This window comes from Erinaceus europaeus, chromosome 11 (assembly GCF_950295315.1).
Source record: "Erinaceus europaeus chromosome 11, mEriEur2.1, whole genome shotgun sequence".
Taxonomy (NCBI): domain Eukaryota; kingdom Metazoa; phylum Chordata; class Mammalia; order Eulipotyphla; family Erinaceidae; genus Erinaceus; species Erinaceus europaeus.
The window spans coordinates 61,708,805-61,734,451 of record NC_080172.1 but is presented as its reverse complement, the minus strand read 5'-3'; the positions used below and the strand labels follow the sequence as shown (position 1 = coordinate 61,734,451).

General features: G+C 40.4%; 1 protein-coding gene across 2 annotated transcripts in view; it reads right to left on the bottom strand.

Annotated features, from left to right (window-relative positions):
- DENND2C (DENN domain containing 2C) overlaps nt 1-25,647 on the bottom strand; it is a 116,354-nt gene that overhangs the window by 51,698 nt on the left and 39,009 nt on the right. For both annotated transcript variants that reach the window (XM_060201838.1, XM_060201837.1), the window contains 4 exons: nt 4,776-5,949; nt 4,038-4,174; nt 3,519-3,631; nt 1,266-1,436 (listed from right to left, as the gene is read on the bottom strand). In XM_060201838.1, the coding sequence (XP_060057821.1) occupies nt 1,266-1,436; nt 3,519-3,631; nt 4,038-4,174; nt 4,776-5,593 (1,239 nt within the window). In that variant the 5' untranslated portion in view covers nt 5,594-5,949. The remainder of the gene's footprint in view (nt 1-1,265; nt 1,437-3,518; nt 3,632-4,037; nt 4,175-4,775; nt 5,950-25,647) is intronic.

Below are 25,647 nucleotides of genomic sequence, written 5' to 3'. Positions count from 1 at the left end.
ATGTTTTCATGTAAATTACTGATAACATTTTTCCCAGAATAAAAAGACAATCTACCATACCATACCAAATAGGAATGTCTAGTTTTAGGAGAGTGGAGACAAAATGACAGCCAACTTTCTTTTTTTTTTTTTTTTTTTTTTGACAGCCAACTTTCTTAATAGAATGTTTTTTATTAAGATTCTAGTGTTTCAATGAAAGAGTGGATTTTGTTCTTTAAATAGAGGTTTCTTTTTTTTTTTTTAATTGCTTTTTATCAAAAGAAGCAAACAACCTGTTTCTAAGATTGTGAGAACCATGGTGGTAGTCTCTGGCAGGTGGGAGGGTGAGGACACAGAACTTTGGTGCTGGGTGCAGTGTGAAACTATACTCTGTAATTTTACAATCTGGTAAACCACTATTAATCACAAATAAATAGAAAAAAATAATTGTTACCATTAGTGATTTAACATTAGTTCACAAAATTATGAGATTTTAAGGACAGAGTTTCATATTTACTTATATGTAGTTTTCCGTACCCATACCAAAGCTCCTTCAAGCAACTCATTTTATTAAGAACTAAGGTGGGTGGGGGAGACAGCATATGGATATGCAAACAGACTCTCATGCTTGAGGCTCCAAGGTCCCAGTTTCAATCCTCTGCACCACCATAAGCCAGAGCTGAGCAGTGCTCTCTAGCAAATAGATAAAACAAATTAAGAATAGGGAGTCGGGCGGTAGCGCAGAGGGTTAAAAGCATGCGGCACAGAAGCACCAGGACCAGCCTAAGGATCCCAGTTCGAGCCCCCAGCTCCCCACCTGCAAGGGAGTCACTTCACAGGTGGTGAAACAGGTCTGCAGGTGTCTCTCTTTCTCTCCCCCCTCTGTCTTCCCCTCCTCTCTCCATTTCTCTCTGTCATATCCAACAACGACGACATCAATATCAACAACAATAACTACAATAGTAAAACAAGGGCAACAAAAGGGAATAAATAAATAAATAAATATTTTTTAATAAGAATAGGAAGAGGAAAAGAAACAGCAATTAATGTAACTGAAGCAAAGCTCTACACCTAAAATATATTTTCGAAATTCATCAAGAAACCTTGGCAAAAGCCATTCATGCATTTTTCTTACATGAACAAAAATTTAAAATGTTAAAGCTGCTTTGCAACTCTTTCAATTACAGTAGGTCAGTCTCAAACTATTATTCATGTCAGTCTAACATTTATTTCTCCTCATTTATGGAAATTTAAGAGTCAAAGAGTAAACATATTAAAGTCCTTACCCTTGGAAGATTTTTTCTTTTTTTGTTTTCAACTTCCCCAGCTCGGAAAAGCTTCCATTCCGTTAAAGTGACGGGCAATGTGGTATCCTTTGTACGCTTTGATCTTAAGTAAGCTTGTGAGTTCTTTAGTTCCATTGTCTTCCGGTGAAGGAATAGAGCTTTGGGAGGAAGCTGAAACAAAGATGTACTGGTAAGGGTAATATTATTTACTTAATGCCAGAGTCTTCAAAGTCAACGCCATTCCAGAAAAATCTTTTATTTTTCATTTAAAATCATCTCAAGTGAGGATGCCATCATTTTCCTTTTTCATGGGATCCAGCATACCAGGTGTACCAGGGTACACATATATCCATATATAAGAACCTGGGTTCAACTCCAGGTCCTCTCCTACAGGGAGTGGTGAAGCAGTGCTGTAGGTATCTTTCTCTCTCCCTTAATATTTCTCATCCCTTCCCCTCCCTACCCATGCTCCCTCCCCTTTTTCTAATTTTAAACTTTACTTATAAGATAGGACAGAGATAAATTGGGAGGGAATCAGGAGATAGGGAAAGAGACAGAGAGACACCTGCAACACTGCTTCCGAACCTGCAACACCACTTACGAACCTGTCCCCATGCAGGTGGGAGCCAGAGACTTGAACCCAAGTAGTTGTACATGGTAACAAGTGCACTTAATCAGGCGCACCACAACCCAGCCCCAGCCCCTTTTCTCTTCATTTCTCTCTGTCTCTCTATCAGAAAGAAAAAAGGGGAGAAAAATAGCTTCAAGGAGTAGTGGATTTCAAATTTTATGTACTGTATTGTAATAAAATGTCCAGAAAACAAAGGATTATAGTCTTAACTCAAGGCAGCTTTTGCTTACAAGGATGGTGAATGCTTTTAGGAATCAGACAGGTAGTTAAGGTCACAGATCTATAAAGACTAATAGTGAACTCTGGGAACTATAGCAAATGGAAAAACTCATGGCTTGTTCAGAGGTGTTTATTTTCAAATTGTTTTTGAAGTGTTAAAACAAACTCCTATGAACCACAAAACACAAAAAGGTGTATGCTATTCTCCAAAAACAAAGCAAGATTAAAAAAAAAAAAGATTTATTTTTGCCACCATAGCTATCTTTGGGGCTGGGTGCCCATATGACTGAGAGAGCCCCTGAAGGCCTCCCCCCCCCTTCGGATAGAGCCAGAGAGAGAGAGGAGAGACAACACTCCCCTTGTGGTTCTCTGGAGCTTGAACGGGGTCCCTGTGAATGATAACATGTGAGCCACCTGTTGGATCCTATTTACTTAATGAGCAAGAGAAGGATAGAGAACCAGAGCATCACTATGGCATATGCAGTGCCAAGGATTAAACTCAGGACCTCACGCTTGCAAGTACACTTGTTTCTATTGTACCACCTCCCAAACTGCATAATCAAGATTTAATTTTTTTGCTTGTTTGTTTTTGTCATTGTTGGAGCTTTACTGTTCCCAGGTGACTTTTTACATGCAGAAAGATGAAAGAGAGAGAGAGAGAGAGAGAGAGAAAGGGAAAGACACAATAGCACCAAAGCTTACTCCAGTGTAATGCGAGCTTGGCTTGAACCTATGTTGTGTGTATGGCAAAGCAGCCAGCCATCCTTGTTGGTGAATTATCATGTTGGCTCTGATTTTAAAATGGCATTTAAAAATATGTTTTTCTTTTTTAATATTTACTTATTGGATAGAGACAGGGAGAAATTGAGAGGGTAGGGGAAGAGAGAGGAGAGAGAAAGAGAGTCACCTACAGCACTGCTTCACCACCTGTGAAGACTGCCCACAGCAGGTGGGAACTGGGGGCTTGAACATAGGTCCTTGTGCACTGTAATGTGTGCTCAATTGGGTGTGCCATCACCAAACCCCTTTTTAATTTTTTTTTTAATTTTTCTTTTTGGGGGTGGGACTTCTTTTTTTTTAATTTTTTAAAATTTATTTTATTTATTCCCTTTTGTTGCCCTTGTTGTTTTATTGTTGTAGTTATTATTGTTGTTGTCGTTGTTGGATAGATCAGAGAGAAATGGAGAGAGGAGGGGAAGACAGAGAGGAGGAGAGAAAGATAGACACCTGCAGACCCGCTTCACTGCCTGTGAAGCGACTCCCCTGCAGGTGGGGAGCCGGGGTTCGAACCGGGATCCTTATGCCGGTCCTTGTGCTTTGCGCCACCTGCGCTTAACCCGCTGCGCTACAGCCCGACTCCCACCCCTTTTTAATTTTATCTTATATTAATTCAATGACTTTACCTTGGGAGTTTTGAAAGTACTTTTAGGGGGTGGCAGTTTCCATGCTGAAGGGGCTCTCCAGATGGGTAAAGGCTGCATTGGAATATCTTCATATGGATTTTCTTTGGTGGGATCTTGAAAAATAATGAAAAAAAAGTTTAAAGGAACATAAAGAAACAGTGACTATACTAGCAAAATAAATTTTAAAAGATGACAAAATATGTTCATTTTTCTCTACTAAGTTTTCATTGCTGCAGGAATGTGGGTCTAAAGATTAATAATACTTTGAGCTTGTAAGCTACTCAGCCATCCAAGCAGACTAAAATTCTGAAAATATGACATAATAAACATCTACTTTAGAACTGAATAGTCTACTAAACTAATTGTAAAGTTTATTAATGAATTTATATATAACAGAGGTTTCTGTATTAAAAGTCAGAGTCTTAAGCAATAGGTGCTTGATTATAAAAGAAAATACCATCCTAGAGTTAAGCGTGCTACATATTCATTAGTTTAATTGCAAGGTTTGTGGACACCTACATACGATATCCTCATAGATATTGTCCTCAGACTGTGTGTAATAAAGTGCCGAACCAGAATTTCTTCCAAGTTCTTCGTGAATCTTCTGTGAGTTCCGACTTCGAAAGTGCTGAAGATCCTCAAACTCAAAGGATTTCCTTAAATAAAAGAAATATATTTTAAAGTTGTATTTTTTTAAAGATGCCATTCTTCTTTTAACTGGAATGACAAAAATAGGTAAGGACGTGTCTATAAAATTACAAAGGTGTTTTATAGGAGCACTAAGAATATGCTGCTGTCCTATATGCATCATAAAAAAAGTGTAGGCTTTTAGCCAATTACATTCATGTTCTTCACTGGACACTACTATTGTTAAATCCACTCTCTAATACAAAGTGAGGCGAGGGTCAACAAGCTCTAATTGAAGTTAAAAAAAAAATGTAATTGCTTCTTTACAAATTTTTTTTCCTTGCCAAAGCACTGCTCAACTCTGGCTTATTCATGGTGGTGCTGGGAACTGAACCTGTCCCTACACATTCTTAGTGATATAAGAGAAGTTTTTCTGCTGTTCTTTGGTAGTAGATTGTCTTAGATATTACCAAGTCCCCTATCACCTTTTGTATCTTCTCAGGATAATCAACATATGTGTAATCAAATTAGGGCTGGAACCAAGAAGATAGAAATTGATTTTAAAAGGAAAAACTTCAATAATAAAAAAAAAAAGCTTTAAAAATCCTTAATCATTACATAAAGACATACCTTTTAGATCTCCCTCTGATTTTTCCACTGTATTTCTTTGGTTCAGGCTCCTGAGAAGAGTTCAAAGAAGACTCTGCACAAGAATTATTTTCACAGTATTTTTTGTCACAGTTTCTTTCTTTATATGGCATAACACCAGATTCAGATAAATATCTAAACGTCCTACGGGGTTTTGGTAAAGGATTTATAGAAAGTCCACATTCTTGCCCCTCGGGTTCAGAGTAAATATTTTCTAAGCTCTTGGTTATTCCATATGAACTATCCAGAACGCTGCAATTCAGTTCTTTATCTGAAGAGTCACAATTTTCTAAAGCCAAATTTAAGATTTTATCAGGGGGAAGTGCTTCTATTTTCTTCCACAGTATTTGTGAGGTATAGAAGTTTCCAGGAGGTAATGAAGTTTCTGTATCCAAAACAATGTCTTTCCTGCTTTCAATTTGTCTGACCCGAGAACATACCCAATTAAATTCAGAGTCATTTTTAAAGGGATGTGTATTATCGCATTGATGTTTCTCACTTTCACCCTCACTTTGATCTTGGCTTTTGGCATCTTCATTCCTATCTGGATCAGCATTTTGAGAGCTAATTACATCTAGCTTTTTATTCTTTTCCTCAGTCACAGAATTCTTAAGAGTTTCTTGATGACAATTATATCTTACTCCAAAATCCTTGGGATGCCATTTATCTGGATTAGATATACCATTAGTTCGCCCTTCCCATTGAGAAATCTTCTGTTTGATGTTTTTGCAGTGGCTTCGTGACAGTGTCTGAACAGCAGAGCGAGAAAAACCAATATCCATGTTCGCAGTTGGGTGCATGACAAGTGATGAATTTTTCTAAGGATCCATTACAAGTAACTGTGAAAAACAGTATTCCTCATCTTGTCAGTGAGCATCCAAACAATTCCAGTATTTTCTTTTCATCTTTAACTTGGAAATCTCTTTTAAAAAAATTAATTTTGGGGGCCAGACGGTGGCACACCCAATTAGGCACACATAGCACTAAGTGCAGGGACCTGTGCAAGGATCTGGGTTTGAACCCTCACACGGGGTCTCTGTCTCTCGCTTTGCACCTCTCCCTCCTATCTCAATTTCTATCTTATCCAAGAAAATGGAAAAAATGGTCGACAGGAGTAGTGGATGTGTAGTGCTGGCATGGAACCCCAGCGATAACCCTGGAGGCAGAGAAAAAAAATTAATTATTGATCCTTGTTAAAAATGCAAACAATTTTCTGAATAATCCTGCTAAAATGAGACAAGAATGTATTAACAGTTTTCATCATCTCCTAATTTACAGGTCACTAAGACAGTGTCCATCAGTGCTTAAATAATTAACATATGTAAGAATGTACCTTTTGGTTATAAATACACATAAAGGCATTCCCAAGAGGGTGACAGAATAGTATAAGAAAATACTGTTGTGATGTTTTTCAAATTGGTAGCTTTAGTGTTCTGCTATATTTTATTTTCTTAAGTTAGGTAGAATAAAGTTTTGTGAGAAACTACACACAGTGGCATACAATACAACAAAGTGATGTGAATAACATACACATACACAAATAATCTTAGGTCCAACAAAATAGCTCATTTGGGTAGTGTGCTGCTTTGCTGTATGTGCAACCCAAGTTCGAGTGAGGCCTCAACGCACTGAAGGAAGCCTCAGTGATGTGGAATTTTTTTCCCTCTTTCTCTCTCTCTGCCTCTCTGTCTTTATCTATGACAGCAACAACACACAAATATATCTCAAATAACCAAAAGGCTTATTATGTAGGCATCCAGAGAGAGTCAGTCTAGAAACACACCAACAACTAATTTTCTCCTCTTGCCTGATGTTGAAAGATAGTATTAGTCCATCTAATAACCTTACTTCAACTTTACCATTAGAAGCACAGGGTTCCATACACACAGTGCTAAAGACAACCCAAGGTGTCATTAACGACCAGTTGCTTTAAAGTGTCACCGATAGAATTTCCCACATTTTTGCCACCACACCCTCGACCAAAATCAGCAAAATTACTTACAGTCCCTGTCACATTCCTTCCTTTCACACAGAAGCTTCACTCAGTTGAGGTCATAAATTGTTTCCTCAAATGTAAAACTTGGCAGAACACTTTTCCTTTATACTGAGTAAAAACCTGCTCTCAAGTTTTGCTGCACAGTGGTTATAAATAGGAACTGATTCAAAACTTCCTGAGGTAGGAGTCATCCTTCCTTCAGCTTAGTCTGTGCGGTCTAGATTAACAGGCAGGAAAGTATCATGGCCCAGCTGTGTCAGCGTAGCTGACCAGAACTGCAGTGTATACACATACAGAAGCATTCTCAGCCAAGTAACTGCTAATCACCACTACTATCAACTTTCACTTGCATAGTCCTTAAAACTTTGTATGAAAACCTGCTTTGCCAGCATACAAACTCTGATGAGGGTCCAATGCAAAGAAAACCACCCTTAAAAAGTTAGGAAATTAAACGCATGTGAGTGGATCAAAACAAAACAAACAAAAAAGATCACTCTCCAATCAAAATCTCAAAGTTATTTTGCAAAATAACTATAAAAGGTGAATATGTAGGCTTTCACAGATCTAATCAGTTACTACTCATTATTAAAACTCTGGAAATTTCTTTTTTTTATTTCTTTATTGGTAGATTAATGTTTTACATTCAACAGTAAATACAATAGTTTGTACATGGGAAATTATCTTCTGGTTCTTGTTTACAAAGGATTCCTAAGGACTTTAGGGTGCCCTGGAGACTGGTTTTTGGTTTTCTTCACTATAGTCAAGGTGGAAACATTTCTCTCCCTCTCATCCCCCAACCCCTCTCTCCTGGGAGTATAACAGAAGTTTGTGACAGTCCTTATTAACCTTTACTCACTTTTCCTTTGTTAATGTGTTAAAAATTGTGAATAAGTCAAACTAAGGAGAAAAAGATGAAAACTGCTAGAAATAACTTTATTGAAAAATACTGGCAAGCTAAGTCAGAAAGATAAAGATGAGTATGGGATGATCCCTCTCCTCAATGGAAGTTGAGAAGATATGAAAGGGAAACTAAAAGCAGGATCTGACTAAATTGAAAGTAGGGCACCTGTGGTGAGGGGTAGACATGCAGCTTCCTGGGCCGGTGGGGGGTGGGGGGAGTGGGGGGGATGGGACACAGTCTTTTGGTGGTGGGAATGGTGTTTATGTACACTCCTAGTAAAGTGTAGTCATATAAATCACCAGTTAATATGAGGGGGGGAAATTAATTGTATGTCTCGAAGTTTTTAAAACACAGACTGAATCTTTTTAATATATAGGCTGTGTATTTGATATGCGGACTCTTTCAAAAGCCTAGATCAAGTAGATCACAAGCAACCGGTGGCACAGCTATATACAAGATAATGGGTACTAAACAGCAAACCCTAACAAAAGGACTTTTCAAAGTTAACCCAATTACCAAATAATGTGATGATAACAATAACTATCCATTGTCTTTTTGAACCCTGAGACAGCAGGAACCTCACATCTCCACTATAAAGCCTATATTTCCCCCAGTCCTGGAACCTTAGGATAGGGCCCACTTTCCCACATGCCTCTCCCAATCCATATCAAATAATATTGCATCTGCCGATCGCAACCTAATCAATGCAACGATTGCCACCTCAACATGCTTCAGCTCAGACTGTGTCCAGAGACTTCAGGTGTGGAATGACAACCCTTCAGCTTCATTACTCGGGTGAGACCTTTCCTTTCATAATATTCTCTAATTCCATCCCAGGTGGTTCACTTGCTAACAAAGTACCAAAACCTAGATATAGACCAGGTTCTGTGAGAGAGAGCATATGTTCACATGTATCCATAAACTACTGCAAAATATATACCTGAAAGCAGAAGTACACTAGAGTTTGCAGTGAGTACCCCCCCACAACACTTCCGCTCCACTATTCCAACCTTTGGGTCCATGATTGCTCAACAATTTGTTTGACTTTGTATGTTAACTCTCTTTTTAGCCACAAGGTTCCAGATGCTATCAGGATGCTGGCCAGGCTTCCCTGGACTGAAGACCCCACCAATGTGTCCTGGAACTCAGCTTCCCCAGAGACCCACCCTACTAGGGAAAGAGAGAGGCAGACTGGGAGTATGGACCAACCAGTCAATGTCCATGTTCAGCGGGGAAGCAATTACAGAAGCCAGACCTTCTACCTTCTGTAACCCACAATGACCCTGGGTCCATGCTCCCAGAGGGATAGAGAATGGGAAAGATATCAGGGGAGGGGATGGGATATGGAGATTGGGTGGTAGGAATTGTGTGGAATTGTACCCCTCCTATCCTATGGTTTTGTTAATTTATCCTTTCTTAAATAAAAATTAAATTAAAAAAAAGAAAACTACTGGCAATAAGTAGTTTAATATATGTAATCCACATACAAACACAAATGATGGAACATAAATAGATACACTGACCAGTGGAATAGAACTGAGAGCCCAGAAGTAAGCCTCCACACCTATGGAAATCTAATCTTCGACAAAGGTGCCCAGACTATTGAATGGGGAAACTTTAACAAATGATGTTAGAAAAAATGGGTTGAGGGGGCCGGGCTGTAGCGCACTGGGTTAAGTGCACTTGGCTTAATGAGCAGGGAACAGAATAAGGATCCCGGTTCTAGCCCTGGCTCCCCACCCGCAGGGGGGTCACTTCACAAGCGGTGAAGCAGGTCTGTAGGTGTCTATCTTTCTCTCCCCCTCTCTGTCTTCCCCTCCTCTCTCAATTTCTCTCTGTCCTATCCAACAACAATGACAGCAATATGAATGATAATAGTAATGATAAACAACAAGGGCAACAAAAAAAGGGGGGGAATAGCCTCCAGGAGCAGTGAATTCCTGCGGGCACTGAGCCCCAGTGATAACCCTTGAGGAAAAAGAAAAAAAAAAACAGGAAAAAGAAAAAATGGGTTGAAATGTGCAGAAGAATGAAACTGAACCACCATATTTCATCAAACACAAAAGTAAATTCCAAGTGGATCAAGGACTTGGATGTTAGACCAGAAACTGTCAAATACTTAGAGGAAAATATTGGCAGAACTCTTTTCTTTATATTTTTTTTCTCCAGAGCACTGCTCAGCTCTGGCTTATGGTGGTGGTGTGGGGGACTGAATCTGGGACTTTAGAGCCTCAGGCATGACAGTCTCTTTACATAACCATTATGCTATCACCTCCACCCTTCTGTATAAGTTTTAAAGGCATCTTCAGCGATATATACCCAATTACAAAGAAGACTAAAACAAAAATAAACCAATGGGGCTACATCAAATTAAAAAGCTTCTGCAGAGCAAAAGAAACCAGCACCCAAACCAAGAGGCTTCCCACAGAGTGGGAGAAGATCTTTACATGCCATAGATCAGACAAGAGGCTAATAACCAAAATATATAAAGAGCTCACCAAACGCAACAATAAGAAAACAAATGACCCCATCTAAAAATGGGGAGAAGATATGAACAGAATATTCACCATAGAAGAGATCTGAAATGAAAGGCTAACAACATATGAAAAATGCTCCAAGTCATTGATAGAGAAATGAAAATAAAGACAACAATGAGATACCACTTCACTCCTGTGAGAATATCATACATCAGAAAAGGTAGCAGCAATAAATGCCGGAGAGGTTGTAGGACAAAGAAATCCCCCTGCACTGCTGGTGAGAATGTAATTGGTCCAACTCCTGTGGAGAACAGTCTGGAGAACTCTCAGAAGGCTAGAAATGGACCTATCCCGTGATCCTGCAATTCCTCTCCTGGGGATATATCCTAAGGAACCCAGCACACCCATCCAAAAAGATGTGTGAATATCTATGTTTATAGCTGCACAATTTCTAATAGCCAAAACCTGGAAGCAACTCAGGTATCCAACAACAGATGAATGGCTGAGCAAGTTGTGGTATATATATACAATAGAATAATACTCAGCTATTTAAAACGGTGGCTTCACCGTTTTCAGCCTATCTTGGATGAAGCTTGAAGGAATCATGTTAAGTGAGAAAAGTCAGAAACAGAAGGATGAATATGGGATGATCTCGCTCATAGACAGAAGTTGAGAAACAAGATTAGAAGAGAAGGGGGTCAGGTGGTAGCACAGTGGGTTAAGTGCACATGGTTCAAAGCACAAGGACTGGCATGAGGATCCCAGTTCAAGTCCCCAGATCCCCACCTGCAGGAGGGTCACTTCATGGGCGGTGAAGCAGTTCTGCAGGTGACTTTCTCTCCCCCTCTGTCTTCCCCTCCTCTCTCGATTTCTCTCTGTCCTATCCAAAAACAACAACAGCAGCAATGACAATAATAATAATAATGACAACAACAAGGGCAACAAAATGGGAAAAATGGACTTTAGGAGCAGTGGATTCATAGTGCCAGCACTGAATCCCCACAATAATTGGTAATAATAATAATAGTAAACAGAAATGATAGTGATTCTAAAAGTTATATATAGGGGGTAGATACCATAATGGTTATAAAAAAGATACTCTCAGGCCTGAGGCTCTAAAGTACCAGGTTCGGTCCCCTGCACCACCATAAGCCAGAGTTAAGCAGTGCTCTGGTAAAATAAAAAATTAAATAATAATAATAAAGTTATATGTGTACTACAGTTTTTTTTTTAATTTTTAAACCTTTTTATTTTTAAAATTTTTTTATTATCTTTATTTATTTATTGGATATAAACAGCCAGAAATTGAGAGGAATGGGGGGATAGAGAGGGAGAGAAACAGATAGACACCTGCAGCCCTGCTTTACCACCCGCAAAGTTTTCCCCCTGCAGATGGGGTCTGGTGGTTAAACCTGGGTCCTTGCACATATTAACATGTGCACTCAACTACGTGCGCCACCACCTAGCCCCACTACAGCTTTTTAAAAAGTAGTTTTACGGGGCATGGTGGTGGCGCACCTGGTTGAGTGCACATGCTACAATGTACAAGGACCCAGGATCAAGCCCCTGGTCCCCACTTGCAGGGGGAAAGCTTCACAAGTCGTGAAGCAGAGCTGCAGGTGTCTCTCTGCTCCTCTGTTACCCCCTTCCCTCTCCATTTCTGGCTGTCTCTAATAAATAAAGATTAAAAAAAAATTTTTAAAGGTGGTTTTACAGGTTGAGGGTATGGCTCGACCTGCCAATGTCCATCCACCAGAGAAGCAATGACAGAAGTCAGACCTTCTACCTTTTGTACCTCATAAAGGATTTTGGTACAAGGTAGGGGTAGATAGCATAACGGTTATGCAAAGAGGCTCTCATGCTTGATGCTCCAAGGTCCCAGGTTCAATCCCGCATACCACCATAAACCAGAGCTGAGCAGTGCTTTGGTTAAAAAAAAAAAAAAAAGAGGGAGTCAGGCTAAGATAGTGCAGCGGGTTAAGCGCACGTGGCACAAAGCGCAAGGACCAGCAGAAGGATCCCGGTTCGAGCCCCTGACTCCCCACCTGCAGGGGAGTCTCTTCACAGGCAGTGAAGCAGGTCTGCAGGTGTATTTCTCTCCCCCTCTCTGTCTTCCACTCCTCTCTCCATTTCTCTCTGTCCTATCCAACAACAATGACATCAATAACAACAACAACGAAAAACAACAAGGGCAACAAAAGGGAAAAATAAATAAATATAAAAAAAAAGAAAAAAAAAGAATTTTGGTACATACTCCCAGAGGGGAAGATGACCAGAGTGCTCTGAACTCCAATTCCATCAGGACCCAGAGAGAGAAAAGGAAAAAAAAGATCTACCTGTGAAAGCTGATAAATTAGACAACTATTACCTTGACATTAACAAAAGATTTATCTACAAATTAAAAAAAGAAAAACAATCAAGAGGTAAGGGGGAAAGAGAGAGAAAGAGAGACACCCATAGCAATACTTCACCAGTTGTGAAAATTTCCCCCTGCAGGTTGGTACTGGGGACTTGAACCCAGGTTCTTGTGCATTGTAGCATGTGTGGTGCAGCACTGCTCAGACCCATTAGATGCCTCCTTTATCTACCCATAATGTTCTGAGTTTGCCTGTAAGCATGAACTTCATCACTGTCAGCAGTAGGGATTCCCCAATAGCCTCAATCTTGGCGGACTTCTAGCTTAAGTCAGGTTAGGAGTCACTTCTTCTTCTAGCGTTTGCCCTTCTTCCGTAGCCAGTCAACAGCGTCAGGTTGAGCCTGATGTAAAGTTTCGAGACCTCCTTTGAATCTGGAGAGATGGCAGTCGTTGACTATCTGGGTCATAGTTTGTCTGTAGCCGCAGGGGCAATTCGGGTAGTCTCTGGCTCCCCAGCGGTGGAACATAGAGGCCCACTGGCCATGGCCTGTTCGATAGCGATTGAGGAGGGCCCAATCATAACGTGCTAGGTCAAAGCCGGGTTGGCGCTTGCAGGGGTCTGTGATGAGGTGTTTGTTCTTTACCTCAGCTGACTGCCAACTCTGTTTCCAAGAGACTGGAACAGAGAAGTTCAGTGTAGGCGTAGGGGACCAGATTGGGTGACGAGACGTCAAGCGTTGGACAGGGTGGGCGAAGATATCCGTGTATATTGGCAGGTCCGGTCGAGCATAGACGTGGGAAATGAACTTAGATGATGCTGCATCCTGACGAATATCTGGCAGGGCGATGTTGCTAAGAACTGGCAGCCATGGAACCGGGGTGGAACAGATGGTTCCAGAAATTATCCTCATGGAGGAATATAATTTGGAATCGACCAAGTGGACATGGGGGCTACAGAACCATACTGGGGCACAGTAGTCTGCAGTGGAATAGCATAATGCCAGAGATGATGATCGCAGTGTGGAAGCGCTAGCGCCCCATGAGGAGCCGGCCAATCTTGCAATGATGTTATTCCTCGCGCCCACCTTTGCTGCAGTTTTTATGAGATGTTCGTGAAATGACAAAGTGCGATTGAGAGTAACGCCAAGATAGACTGGCTGGGCTTCATGCCGGATTCTCGTATCGCCAAGCTGCACATTAAGCTCACGCGAGGCCGAGGCATGGAGTAGATGGAAAACAGATATACCGTTTTTGCAGTGCTAGGGATTAGTCGCCATTTTTTACAGTAATCAGATATCAGAGACATGTCTTTCGTGAGTGTTTCCTCGAGGATGTCGAACTTGGATGCCTGAGTTGCACAGCAGATGTCATCAGCGTAGATGAACTTCCTTGAAGAAGTTTCTGGGAGGTCACTGATGTAAATATTAAATAGCCCAGGAGCCAGAACAGAGCCCTGGGGGAGGCCAACATTAGGAGTCACTAATGTTACTGTATTGGTGGGTGGAAGTGTAGAGTTCAGATAAAAAAACTGTCCAAAAAAGTAGTTTCAAAAAACAAAGTTTTAATGCATTCTAACTATATCAATAACTATATTAGTAACAGAGAATCTGTCTTTATATCTGATTCACAGTTCCAATTTTTGACAAATTAACCATAACCCTTTATAATGTTACTTACCTACTCCTACATACAGTGATTTTTATCTGATCTCAAAAATAAGAATCTCTCACTAAACTAAATTGCTGCAGTGTCTTTCTTCCTTTTTTAAAAATTTTTATTTATAAAAAGAAAACGCTGACAAAAACCATAGGATAAGAGGGGTCCAATTCCACACAATTCCCACCACCAGAAATCCATATCCCATCCCCTCCCCTGATAGCTTTCCTATTCTTTATCCCTCTGGGAGTATGGACCCAGGGTCACCATGGGGTGCAGAAGGTGAAAGGTCTGGCTTCTGTAATTGCTTCCCAGCTGAACATGGGCATTGGCAGGTTGATCCACTGCAATGTCTTTCTTACAGGAATCTCACCAAGTTTGATGTGTTTTTTTTTGTTTGTTTGTTTTTTTGCCGCAAGGGTTATCACTGGGGCTCAGTGCCTACAACCCAGTGCTCCTGGAGGCTATTTTTCCCCCTTTTATTGTCCTTGTTTATCATTGCTGTTGTTAGTATTATTGTTGTTCTTTATGTCATCACTGTTGGATAGGACAGAGAGAAATCAAGAGAGGAGGGGAAGACAGAGAGGGGGAGAGAAAGACAGACACCTGCAGACATGCTTCACTGCCCTTGAAGCGACTCCCCCTGCAGGTGGGGAACTGGGGTTCAAACCGGGATCCTTACACCAGTCCTTGCGCTTCGAACCATGTGCGCTTAACCCACTGCACCACCACTCGGCACCCTGATTCTCTTTTATAACCTAATTAAATTTGAAGCCATGTTGCTCTCCAATACTCTCTCTTCCATGGCTCATCTCAGTAAAATCCTTTATATCCTAATCATCATACCCCTAGTTTCTTGCCTTGACCTCTAGATTCTAGTCCCTAAGTGTTGTCCCAGTTTTCAAGTTCTAGAACTCTCTCAAGCTTCATCTGTTGAAAACTCCCTATAGCAAATTTATTCATGTATTTGCTCATAGAGATTACTTTCTCAAGCTTGCTTGACAGTTCTAATTAAATTAAAAGGTGGGTTGGGAAAATATAATAGTTCAGCTGTTTTTTAAAATTCTTTTCTTTATTTTCTTAATAACATCACTGAATGAGTCAAAAACTCCAACTACTGTAGTCTACTAGAGGGCAAGTTTTCATGCCTGAGGCATCAGAGGTTCTAGATTATCCCCAGCATCAAGTAAGCCAGAGTGGAGCAGTGTTCTGGTAAGATAAATCAATCAATCAATCAATCAATACTACTGAAATCAGGCATGACTCACAAAAAGAAGAGCAGAACACACAATGACCACAATGGGTATTCTCAACAGGAACAACAGTCCCTCAGGTAAGCAAAATAAATTCTTCTTCTTCTAGCGTTTGCCCTTCTTCCATAGCCAGTCAACAGCATCAGGTTGAGCCTGATGTAAAGTTTCGAGACCTCCTTTGAATCTGGAGAGGTGGCAGTCATTGACTATGTGGGTCATAGTCTGTAGCCGCAGGGGCAGTTCGGGTCGAGCAAAATAAATATAAATATGAAACACCAAGCATCATTTTAAAAGCATAGGAGCTGGGTGGTGACACACTGAATTGTGTGCACATGTTACAATGTGCAAGGACCTGGGTTCAAGTCCCTGGTCCATACCTGCTGGGGGGACACCTTCTGGGAGAGGGGCTTCAAAAGCAGTAATGCAGGTCTCTCTCTCACCCTATCTCCCCCTTTCCTCTTGCTTGCTCTATCTCTATCCAATAAATAAATAAGTCAAATAGATAGCTAGAAAGAAAGAATAATAAGGGATCAGGAGATGGCTCACAGAGTAAACTGCACACTTTAGCAGGCTCAACTACAAAGGTTTGAGTTCCTGGCCACCACAAGGGAACATCTGCATAAGTGAGGCTTCACAATGACTGGAGCAGTGCTATGGTATCTCTCTGTCTCTTCTTATCTAAGAACAGAGTCCACTAGAAGTGGTGGATTCATGAAAGAAAGAAAGTATAGTAAAATAGAGGTCAGGAGAGGGCTCAGTGAGTAGAGCTCATGATTAACCATGCAGGAGGTCTTGGACAGGAGTTTGCGTTTTTAGCATACTGAAAGAAACCAAACTGAATTCATTCAGGTAATTGAAATTCTCCTTGGTAAAAAAGCTGAGGTTCTATGTTACCAACTTAAGTCTTACACAGGTAAAGTTTCTCCAAATTCTTTTGGTTATTTGATTAAATATAAGTATTCAGGAAAACAAGAAGTGGAACATTTTAGCAGTTAGTCTAAAAACTGATGGAAGGGGGCATGGAAATAGAGCCAGATTATTGCATGCCTGAGGTTCTGATGTCTTGGGTTCAGTCTGCTAGCATCATACGACACAGCAGAGTGGTGATCTGGGGCAGTTTTGGGGGGAAGGGTAAGAGGGAGGAGGGGATGAGAAGAGGTACAGGTGGAAGCTTAAGTTAAGACACCTTCAGGAAGGAGGGAACAACATAACAAAAACTCTCCAGAAATCGGCATAGCCCTTGAATACTGGGCTAAATGTAAAGCTGCTAATGCACAGGGAAACCCAGCACAAGACTACACAATAAACAAATCACTGAGGAAAGAACAATTGTAGGAAGCACTGTAAGGCTTGAGAGACAGCACAGAAGTTTGCACCACAGGCACTCTGAAATAGCAAAGAGATCTGTGCAATAGATATTCTAGGGCTGGTGAAATAGCTCATTTGGATAGTGTACTGCTTGCTTGCCCATGTGCATGACATGGCATCATACGTGTTCTAATGGGTAAGCCACCACCTGGCCCTCAATTTTTCTTCAACAACTTTGATACATATTATTGTGCACATTTTAAAAATATTTATTTTTCGAGCCCCTGGCTCCCCATCTGCAGGGGGGGTCACTTCACAAGCGGTGAAGCAGGTCTGCAGGTGTCTGTCTTTCTCTCCCCCTCTGTCTTTCCCTCCTCTCTCCATTTCTCTCTGTCCTATCCAACAACGATGACATCAACAACAATAACTGCAACAATAAAAACCAACAACAAGGGCAACAAAAGGGAATAAATAAATATTTTTTAAAAATTAAAAAAAAAGAAGAAGAAAGCTATCAGGAGAGGGGATGGGATACAGAGTTCTGGTGGTGAGAATTGTGTGAAGTTCTACCCCTCTTATCCTAGCTTAGTCAATGTTTCCTTTTAATAAATAAAATTAAAATAATAGGCTACAAAATCAATGTACAAAAATCAGTGGCATTTCTTTATGCAAACACTAAATCTGAAGAAGAAGATATGCAGAAATCACTCCCATTCACTGTTGCAGCAAAATCATTAAAATACCTAGGAATAAAGCTGACCAAAGAAGTGAAAGACTTGTATACTGAAAACTATGAGTCACTATTCAAGGAAATAGAAACTGATACCAAGAAATGGAAAGACATCCCATGCTCATGGATTGGAAGAATAAATATCATCAAAATGAATATTCTCCCTAGAGCCATATATAAATTTAATGTGATACCCATCAAAGTTCCACCAACCCTTTTTAAGAGAACAGAACAAAAACTACAGTCACTTATCTAGAACCAGAAAACACCTAGAATTGCCAAAATCGTCTTGAGGAAAAGAAAACAGAAATGGAGGCATCACACTCCCATATCTCAAACTATATTACAAGGACATCATCATCAAAACAGCCTGGTACTGGAACAAAAATAGGCACACAGACCAGTGGAACAGAATTGAAAGCCCAGAACTAAACCCCCACACCTATGGACATCTAATCTTTGATAAGGGGGCCCAAAAGTATTAAATGGAAGAAGGAGGCTCTCTTCAATAAATGGTGCTGGGAAAACTGGGTTGAAGCATGCAGAAGGATGAAATTGAACCACCTTATGTCACCAGAAACAAAAATCAACTCCAAATGGATCAAGGACCTGGATGTTAGACCAGAAACTATCAAATACTTAAGAGGAAAACATTGGTGGAACACTTTCCCACCTAAACCTCAAGGACATCTTTGATGAAACAAACCCAATTGCAAGGATGACTAAAGCAGAAACAAACCAATGGGACTACATCAAACTGAAAAGCTTCTGCACAGCCAAAGAAACTATCACACAAAGAGATGCCTCACAGAATGGGAGATTTTCACATGTCATACATCATATGAGAGACCAATAACCAAAATACACAAAGAGCTCAGCAAACTTAGCAACAAAAAAGCAAATGACCCCATTCAAAAAATGGGCAGAGGATATGAACAAGACATTCACATCAGAGGAGATCCAAAAGGCTAACAAACATGAAAAACTGCTCCATGGGGGCTTGAACCGGGATACTTATGCTGGTCCTTGTGCTTTAAGCCACCTGCGCTTAACCCACTGCGATACCGCCTGACTTCCCCTACTCTGGAATATTTAGAAACTAGGGACTAAGTTGAGAGAGCTTATGCTGACAATCCAGAGCTTCATCCACTGTGCCCACCTTCTGGGCCACTGTAATAAAACAAACTTTAAAAAGAAAGTACATGTGGTCCGGGAGATGGCGCAGTGGATAAAGCATTGGACTCTCAAACCTGAGGTCCTCAGTTCAATCCCTAGCAGCACATGTGCCAGAGTGACGTCTGGCTCTTTCTCACTCTCCTACCTTTCTCATTAAAAAAAAAAAATTTTTTTTAAAGAAAGTACATAAAGCTATGGGGATTTAATTATCTGGTAATAATAGTCATAATGTAGTTATAACAGGCATCACTTTCTGAGTTCTACATTTCTCTATTTTTTAAAGACTTACTCATTAATAAGAGAGAGAGGATGGAGGGAGAGAAAACCAGAACATTGCTCTGGCATATGCAGTGCTGGGGAATCAGACGAGGGCCTCATCCTTATACATTAGTCATATCACACACTGAGCCATTTCTGGATCAGCAATCCTTGCTCATCACCTATTTTTCTTTTTCTTTTCTTTTTTTTGTAACATTAAAAAGTTACACACACACCAGGACAATGCTCTTCTCTAGCATATGGTAGCATTAGGGATTGAGCCTGGGCATGCTGGGGCCCAAGTAATGTAGATTTTCTGGTCTAGTGCAGAGGTGTCCCTATATTTCTCTTAAGGATTAACTCAAAACACTAAAACAATAAAAAAAAAAAAAAAGAAAAACTGCTCCAGGCCGCTGATTGTCAGAGAAATGCAAATAAAGACAACATTGAGATACCACCTCACTCCTGTGAGAATGGCATACATCAAAAAGGACAGAAGCAACAAATGCTGGAGAGGCTGTGGGGACAGAGGAACCCTTTTGCACTGCTGGTGAGAATGTAAATTGGTCCAGCCTCTCTGGAGAGCAGTCTGGAGAACTCTCAGAAGGCTAGATATGGACCTTCCATTTGACCAGTAATTCCTCTCCTGGGGATATACCCCAAGGATTCCATAATGCCCAATCAAAAAGATATGTGTAAACCTATGTTCATAGCAGCACAATTCATAATAGCTAAAACCTGGAAGCAACCCAGGTGCCCAACAACAGATGAGTGGCTGAGAAAGTTGTGGTATATATACACAATGGTGTTGTTTTGCGCGGGCTATGTTGTTTTCGCCGGGCTGGCTTCACGGGCGGGTAACAGATGACCAGGGACTCATGGTTGAGCTGTAGGCAGTATCTCTTTATTCATGCAGGACGCAGCACAATCTAAGACAAGCTAAGCTAAACTCAAGGTACCGTAAAACTCACAATGCTGTCTTTATAAATACTTTCCAAGTAGGGTGGAAACAGGATGTGACATAGAGAGGGTGGAGAGAAAAGTGACTGGTGAAAATCAGAGTGTGACAAGGAGGGGGCAGAGCAGGCGAGAATCCTATCACTGAACCACCAATGCCCTGGAGTGCTTTATGTAAATGTAAAAGTGATTTATGTAAATAGACCAAAGCTTTGAATGGGATTAAATCTATCCCTATATAGGCATATTGTTAAGCAGAAGCCAGGGGGAGCTGGCATACTATCCAACACAATGGAATACTACGCAGCTATTAAGAACAATGAACCCACCTTCTCTGACAGTACCAGTGCATGCAATGCCAGATTGAACTAGAAGCCTCAAGCATGCAAATCTTGTGTTCTACTAGTGGAATTTTTTCGCTAGTCATTGAGACTGCTTCTCTGGTAAGGCATTTACAACCGCCTTCCAAAAGAATATTGACCTATTCACTGAAGCTCACCTTAAGTTTTTCTATTCTGGGAGTCTGGCAGTAGCACAGCAGCTTAAGCGCAGGCGGCACCAAGAATAAAGACTGGCGTAAGGATCCCAGTTCAAGCCCCCGGCTCCCCACCTGCAGGGGAGTCGCTTCACATGTGGTGAAGCAGGTCTATTGGTGTCTGTTTTTCTCTCTCCCTGTGTGTCTTCCCCTCTCTCCCCATTTCTCTCTGTACTATCCAACAACAATGACATCAATAACAACAAAAATAATAACTACAACAATAAAAACAAGGGCAACAAAAAGGGAATATTTTTTAAAGTTTTTTTTTCTTTTTCTTCTTTTTTAATTTTTAAAAAATATCTTATTTATTTTATTTTTGAGAGAGCTGCAGAGAGAGACACACAGAGAAACACCAGAACACTGCTCAGCTCTGGCTTATGGTGGTGTGAGGGATTGAACCTGGGACCTAGGAGCCTCAGGCATGAGAGTCTATTTGCATAACCATTATGCTGTCTCCCCCGCCCTTCTTTTTTAATTTTTAAAAATTATCTTTATTTATTTATTGGATAGAGACAGCCAGAAATCAAGAGGGGAAGGGGTGACAGAGGGGAAGAAAGACAGAGAGACGACCAGGGGCTCATGACTGAGCTGGGAAGCAGTATCTTTTTATTGATGAGCAGGGATGCGGTTCAACAATCTAATCTCTTCTAATCACAACACAATTCTGTCCTACATCTCTCCTTTATTTATTTATTTATTTATTTATTTATTGGGGAATTAATGTTTTACATTCAACAGTAAATACAATAGTTTGTACATGCATAACATTCCCCAGTTTCCCATTTAACAATATAACCCCCACTATGTCATTTATCGTCCTTCATGGACCTGTATTCTCCCCACCCACCCACCCCAGAGTCTTTTACTTGGGGGCAATATGCCAATTCCATTTCAGGTTCTACTTGTGCCTACATCTCTCCTGAGGTGGAAGAGTCAAGAACAAGGAAGTATGTAGGATAGGGGGCAGGGAGAAGGGAAAATCACGAACCAGTGAGGACCAAACCAATGTCCTGGAGGCAGGGAGTGCCCAGTTAACAGTGGTTATGCAAACAGAATACATCGTAAGTAATACAAGCGAACCTAATGTGATGATCAAAACAGAAGGTCTTATAAGCAGGATTTAGAAGCATACCAACAGGTTTCTCTAGATGCAATGTTTTGTTAGTCAACCTAGATGTTTTTAAGATTAAGTTTTTATCTTTGTGTTTCAGCATTTTAACTATAAGTCTGTGTGGTTTTTATATTTATCTGTTTGAGGTTCATATCTTGTTGAGTCTTCATCTGTTATTTTCCATCTACTCCAATTTTGTCCCCTAGTCTTATTCCTTCTCTTCCCTATTTGGTTATTTGTTTTGTTTTTATATATTTCTGAGACTAAAAGCATTTCTTCTCCCTGATAATTAGATGAAAGGGCTAGTGATTTATATTCCTTCAAGTCTTCTCCCAGGCATAACACTACTGAGCTGCATCCCAGTCCAATTTTTATTTTTTAGTTTGAAAGTGAAAGACCCAAGACCATTCCACCACCACGAGTTCTACTCATTTTAATCCTAGGCTCTCATGCAGTACAGGAGATCAAATTCAGGGCACAAGCAAGTCATATGCTCTACCCGCTGAGCCCCTCTCCAGTGCCCCTTTGTATTTTTTCACCAGCAGGTTAATTCAGTACCTGAATGACTTCACCACTCCTGATAGTTTATGTTGTTGTTGTTTTTTAATAAAGACAGAGAAATACAGAAGAAGAGAAGGAGACAAAGAGAATATCACTCTGGCACGTGTGATACCAGGGGAACTCATGCTTACTAGTCCAGTGTTCCAGCCACTGTATCACTTCCTAGATTGCCACAAGTATATCTTAAATATCTGACCTTTGCAATACTAACAAAATACAAACATAAATAAATAAATACATATATAGCCAACAATTTGTTGCCTGCGATTTTGTGCCTTTGTGAACCTACTACTCTTGGTAGACTCTGTTTTGTTTTCTAAAGAGAGGTAGAAAAATAAAGAGAAACCATAGCACCACTTCACTGCATATGAGTTCCCTTTTTTGTGGTGCTCTCATGTGTTGATTGAGTATGTACTTTTAAAAAATATATATTAATTTAATTTATTTAAGATAGAGATGGAAATTGAAAAGGGGGCAGGGGAGACAGCATAATGGTTATGCAAACAAACTCTTATTCCTGAGGTTCTGAGGTTCCAGGTTCAATTGCCCATACCACCATAAAGCCAGAACTGGGCAGTGAGTGCTCTGGTGGGGGGGAGGATTTAGATAGATAGATCAGATAGATAGATAGATAGATGGATAGATAGATAGATAGATAAATAGACAGACAGACAGGCAGGCAGGCAGGCATACCTGAAGTACTGCTTCACCAATTTTGAAGCTCTACCCCCAAAAAGAATGACTCCAGAATATTAAGCTTCTTTAGGTAATAGGGTATAAAGAGAAGGGGAACTCATAAGTGGGAAAGGTTTACAAGATACTAGTAGGTATGATGGATGTACACCGGAACAGTTAATTCTGGGGTAAAGATTAAGGAAGTTTTCGCAGGAGAAACTTCAAATTCTTGAAAGTTCATTCTGTACTCAGGTATTAATAGTAGCAATCACTTATTGAATTTTCTTTTTGACTGAATGTCAGGAATTGTCAGGCCTTAAAGCCAGCCCCCCACCCCCCATGTCCATTGCTGACACTATGGTCTGTTTACATAATCATTGTTTTGCCTGAAAGATCCCCACCATGTTATCTCCTCAGGGTATTGCTAATTCTGTTAAAACCATCACAACAGTTGCTAAGGACGCTTCCACCTTCCCAGCATGCCTTTTGCCTCTTTCCACCCCCTTTCCAAGCCTTTTCCACTTCCGACTTGCCACTTTTTATTATTTTTATTTATTGGATAGAGACAGAAGTCGAGAGGAAGGGGGAGATAGGGAGGGAGAGAGACAGAGAGACACCTGCAGCCCTGCTTCACCACTTGCAAAGCTTTCCCCCTGTAGGTGGGGACTGGGGGGCTCGAACCTGGGTCCCTGTGCATTGTAACATGTGCACTCAACCAGGTGTGCCACCACCCGGGCCCCAGAATTAATTCTTCACACAATTCTTCATTCAATTTTGCCAAAGATATTTTTAAAACTATTGATAATAGAACAAAGCTAGAAAGAAAAAAGCAAACGTCAAACTGTCTTCTACCTCTCAATTTTTCATCATCTTGCTGAACAAGTGCACTTAAAATAACAAATCTTCAAAGCAAGCACATAAACGATATCAGCCTGTTATTCCTATCAGAGGAAAAAACCTTATAAGTAAAAATGGCTCCCAAAATAACAAAGAAATAAAAAAGTCTAACATTACTAATTTATGATACTAATTAATGATGCTACTAATTATAAACAGTATAGATTTCTCAAGCAGTTATTGCAAAGCAGAAATTGCAAATGTATATATTTAAAGATTTCATTTATTGAGTGAAGAAATGTATTCTACCCACTAAACCATCTCCCACTGCATATTCTTTTTAACAGATCTTTTAAATCAAGGTGACATTGGTTAACATCATTGTCTATGCTTAAGGAGTTCTTTCTTTCTCCATAATTCTTCAAAAACAAGTTGTCATACTACACCAACTACCAAAGGCCGGCCAGCCAGCCGCCCCTTCCTCCCTCCTCCCCTCCCCTCCTCTCCCCTGCCTCTCTTTTCCTTCCTTCCTTCCTTCCTTCCTTCCTTCCTTCCTTCCTTCCTTCCTTCCTTCCTTCCTTCCTTCCTTCCTTCCCCAGAGCACTGCTCAGCTCTGCCTTATGATGGTGTGGGGCATTGACCCTGGGACTTTGGAAGCTCAGGCATGAGCGTCTCCTTACATCACTATTAAGCTATCTACCCCCAAGACTTTCTTTAATGAAAAATGATAGCTGTGGTCCAGGAGGTGGTGCAATGGTTAAAGCACTGGATTCTTAAGCATGAGGTCTCGAGTTCAATCCCTTGCAGCACATGTACCAGAGTGATATCTGGTTCTCTCTCCTCCTATCTTTCTCATTAAAAAAATAAATAAATATTTTAAAAATTAAAAAATGACAGCTATTTTAATATAGATAATATTCAGAATATTCAGACTAGACAAAGAAAAATGTTAACTTTGTGTCAAGGCAACAAAGCTGGTAATCCACACTGTAAAAACAAAACAAAACAAAAAACTTCCAAATGACTATACGCTTTTCATGGATTCTAATGGGTACTGGAAGTTTTATTTCCCAGAGCTGTGCAACCTTAAAAGTTAGGCGTTATGGAATGAATGTTGTATCATGCTCCCCAATTCTCTAATCCCCAATACGCAATGGTATTTGGAGGTAAATTCTTTGGGACATACTCAGGTCATGAGGGAACAGTCCTCTTGAATGGGATTATAAGAAGACACACAGACCACAGATACCAGTCTGAGAAGTCAACCTCGTAACTCTTTAAATCTGGTGAGACCTTTCCTAACACATGGGACTACCTACATCCAAGTTAGATGGCACGTCATTTAAATAAGTAACAGATACCAGATTAGGCTAGGGTTTAGGCTACTGGATACAGGTGTACATGTATTCATAAACAAGGGGCAATCATATAACTCAAAGTCAAAGTGCTCAATAATGGTTGAAGTGCCTAAAGAAGGCATCATAAATTCTGTAATTGATTGGATTTAGACCAAATTAGCAGGTCAGCCTAGCAGAAAGGCCCAAAGAAGACAGATCCCCAAAACCTAACTCTGCTGGGCTCAACAAATGATACTCAATGGCTAAACAACTGAGAGAAAATCTAAGATAATCAGATAAAGAAAGGACTACATATTGCACCAAAGTAAAAGACTCTGGGGTGGGGGTGGGTGGGTGGAAAGAATACAGGTCTAAGAAGGATGACAGTGGACCTAGTGGGGGTTGTATTGTTATATGGGAAACTGGGGAATGTTATGCATGTACAAACTATTGTATTTACTGTTGAATGTAAAACATTAATTCCCCAATAAAGAAATAATAAAAAACAAATAAATAAATAAATAAATAAAATCTTTAAAGAAAAAAAAAGGACTAAAAAAGTTGGATAAAGGCAAGAAAGAGATTGGTCCATTTAATAATGCGATAATGGCCTGTTTGGTCAATATCATACCATCTGATCATCTGGGGCCCTAGTTAGGGAATCTTTGAATTCCCATACACATATGATGGGCCTTGTTCTCTAAAGGGTCCCTCTCTCCACTGGTCG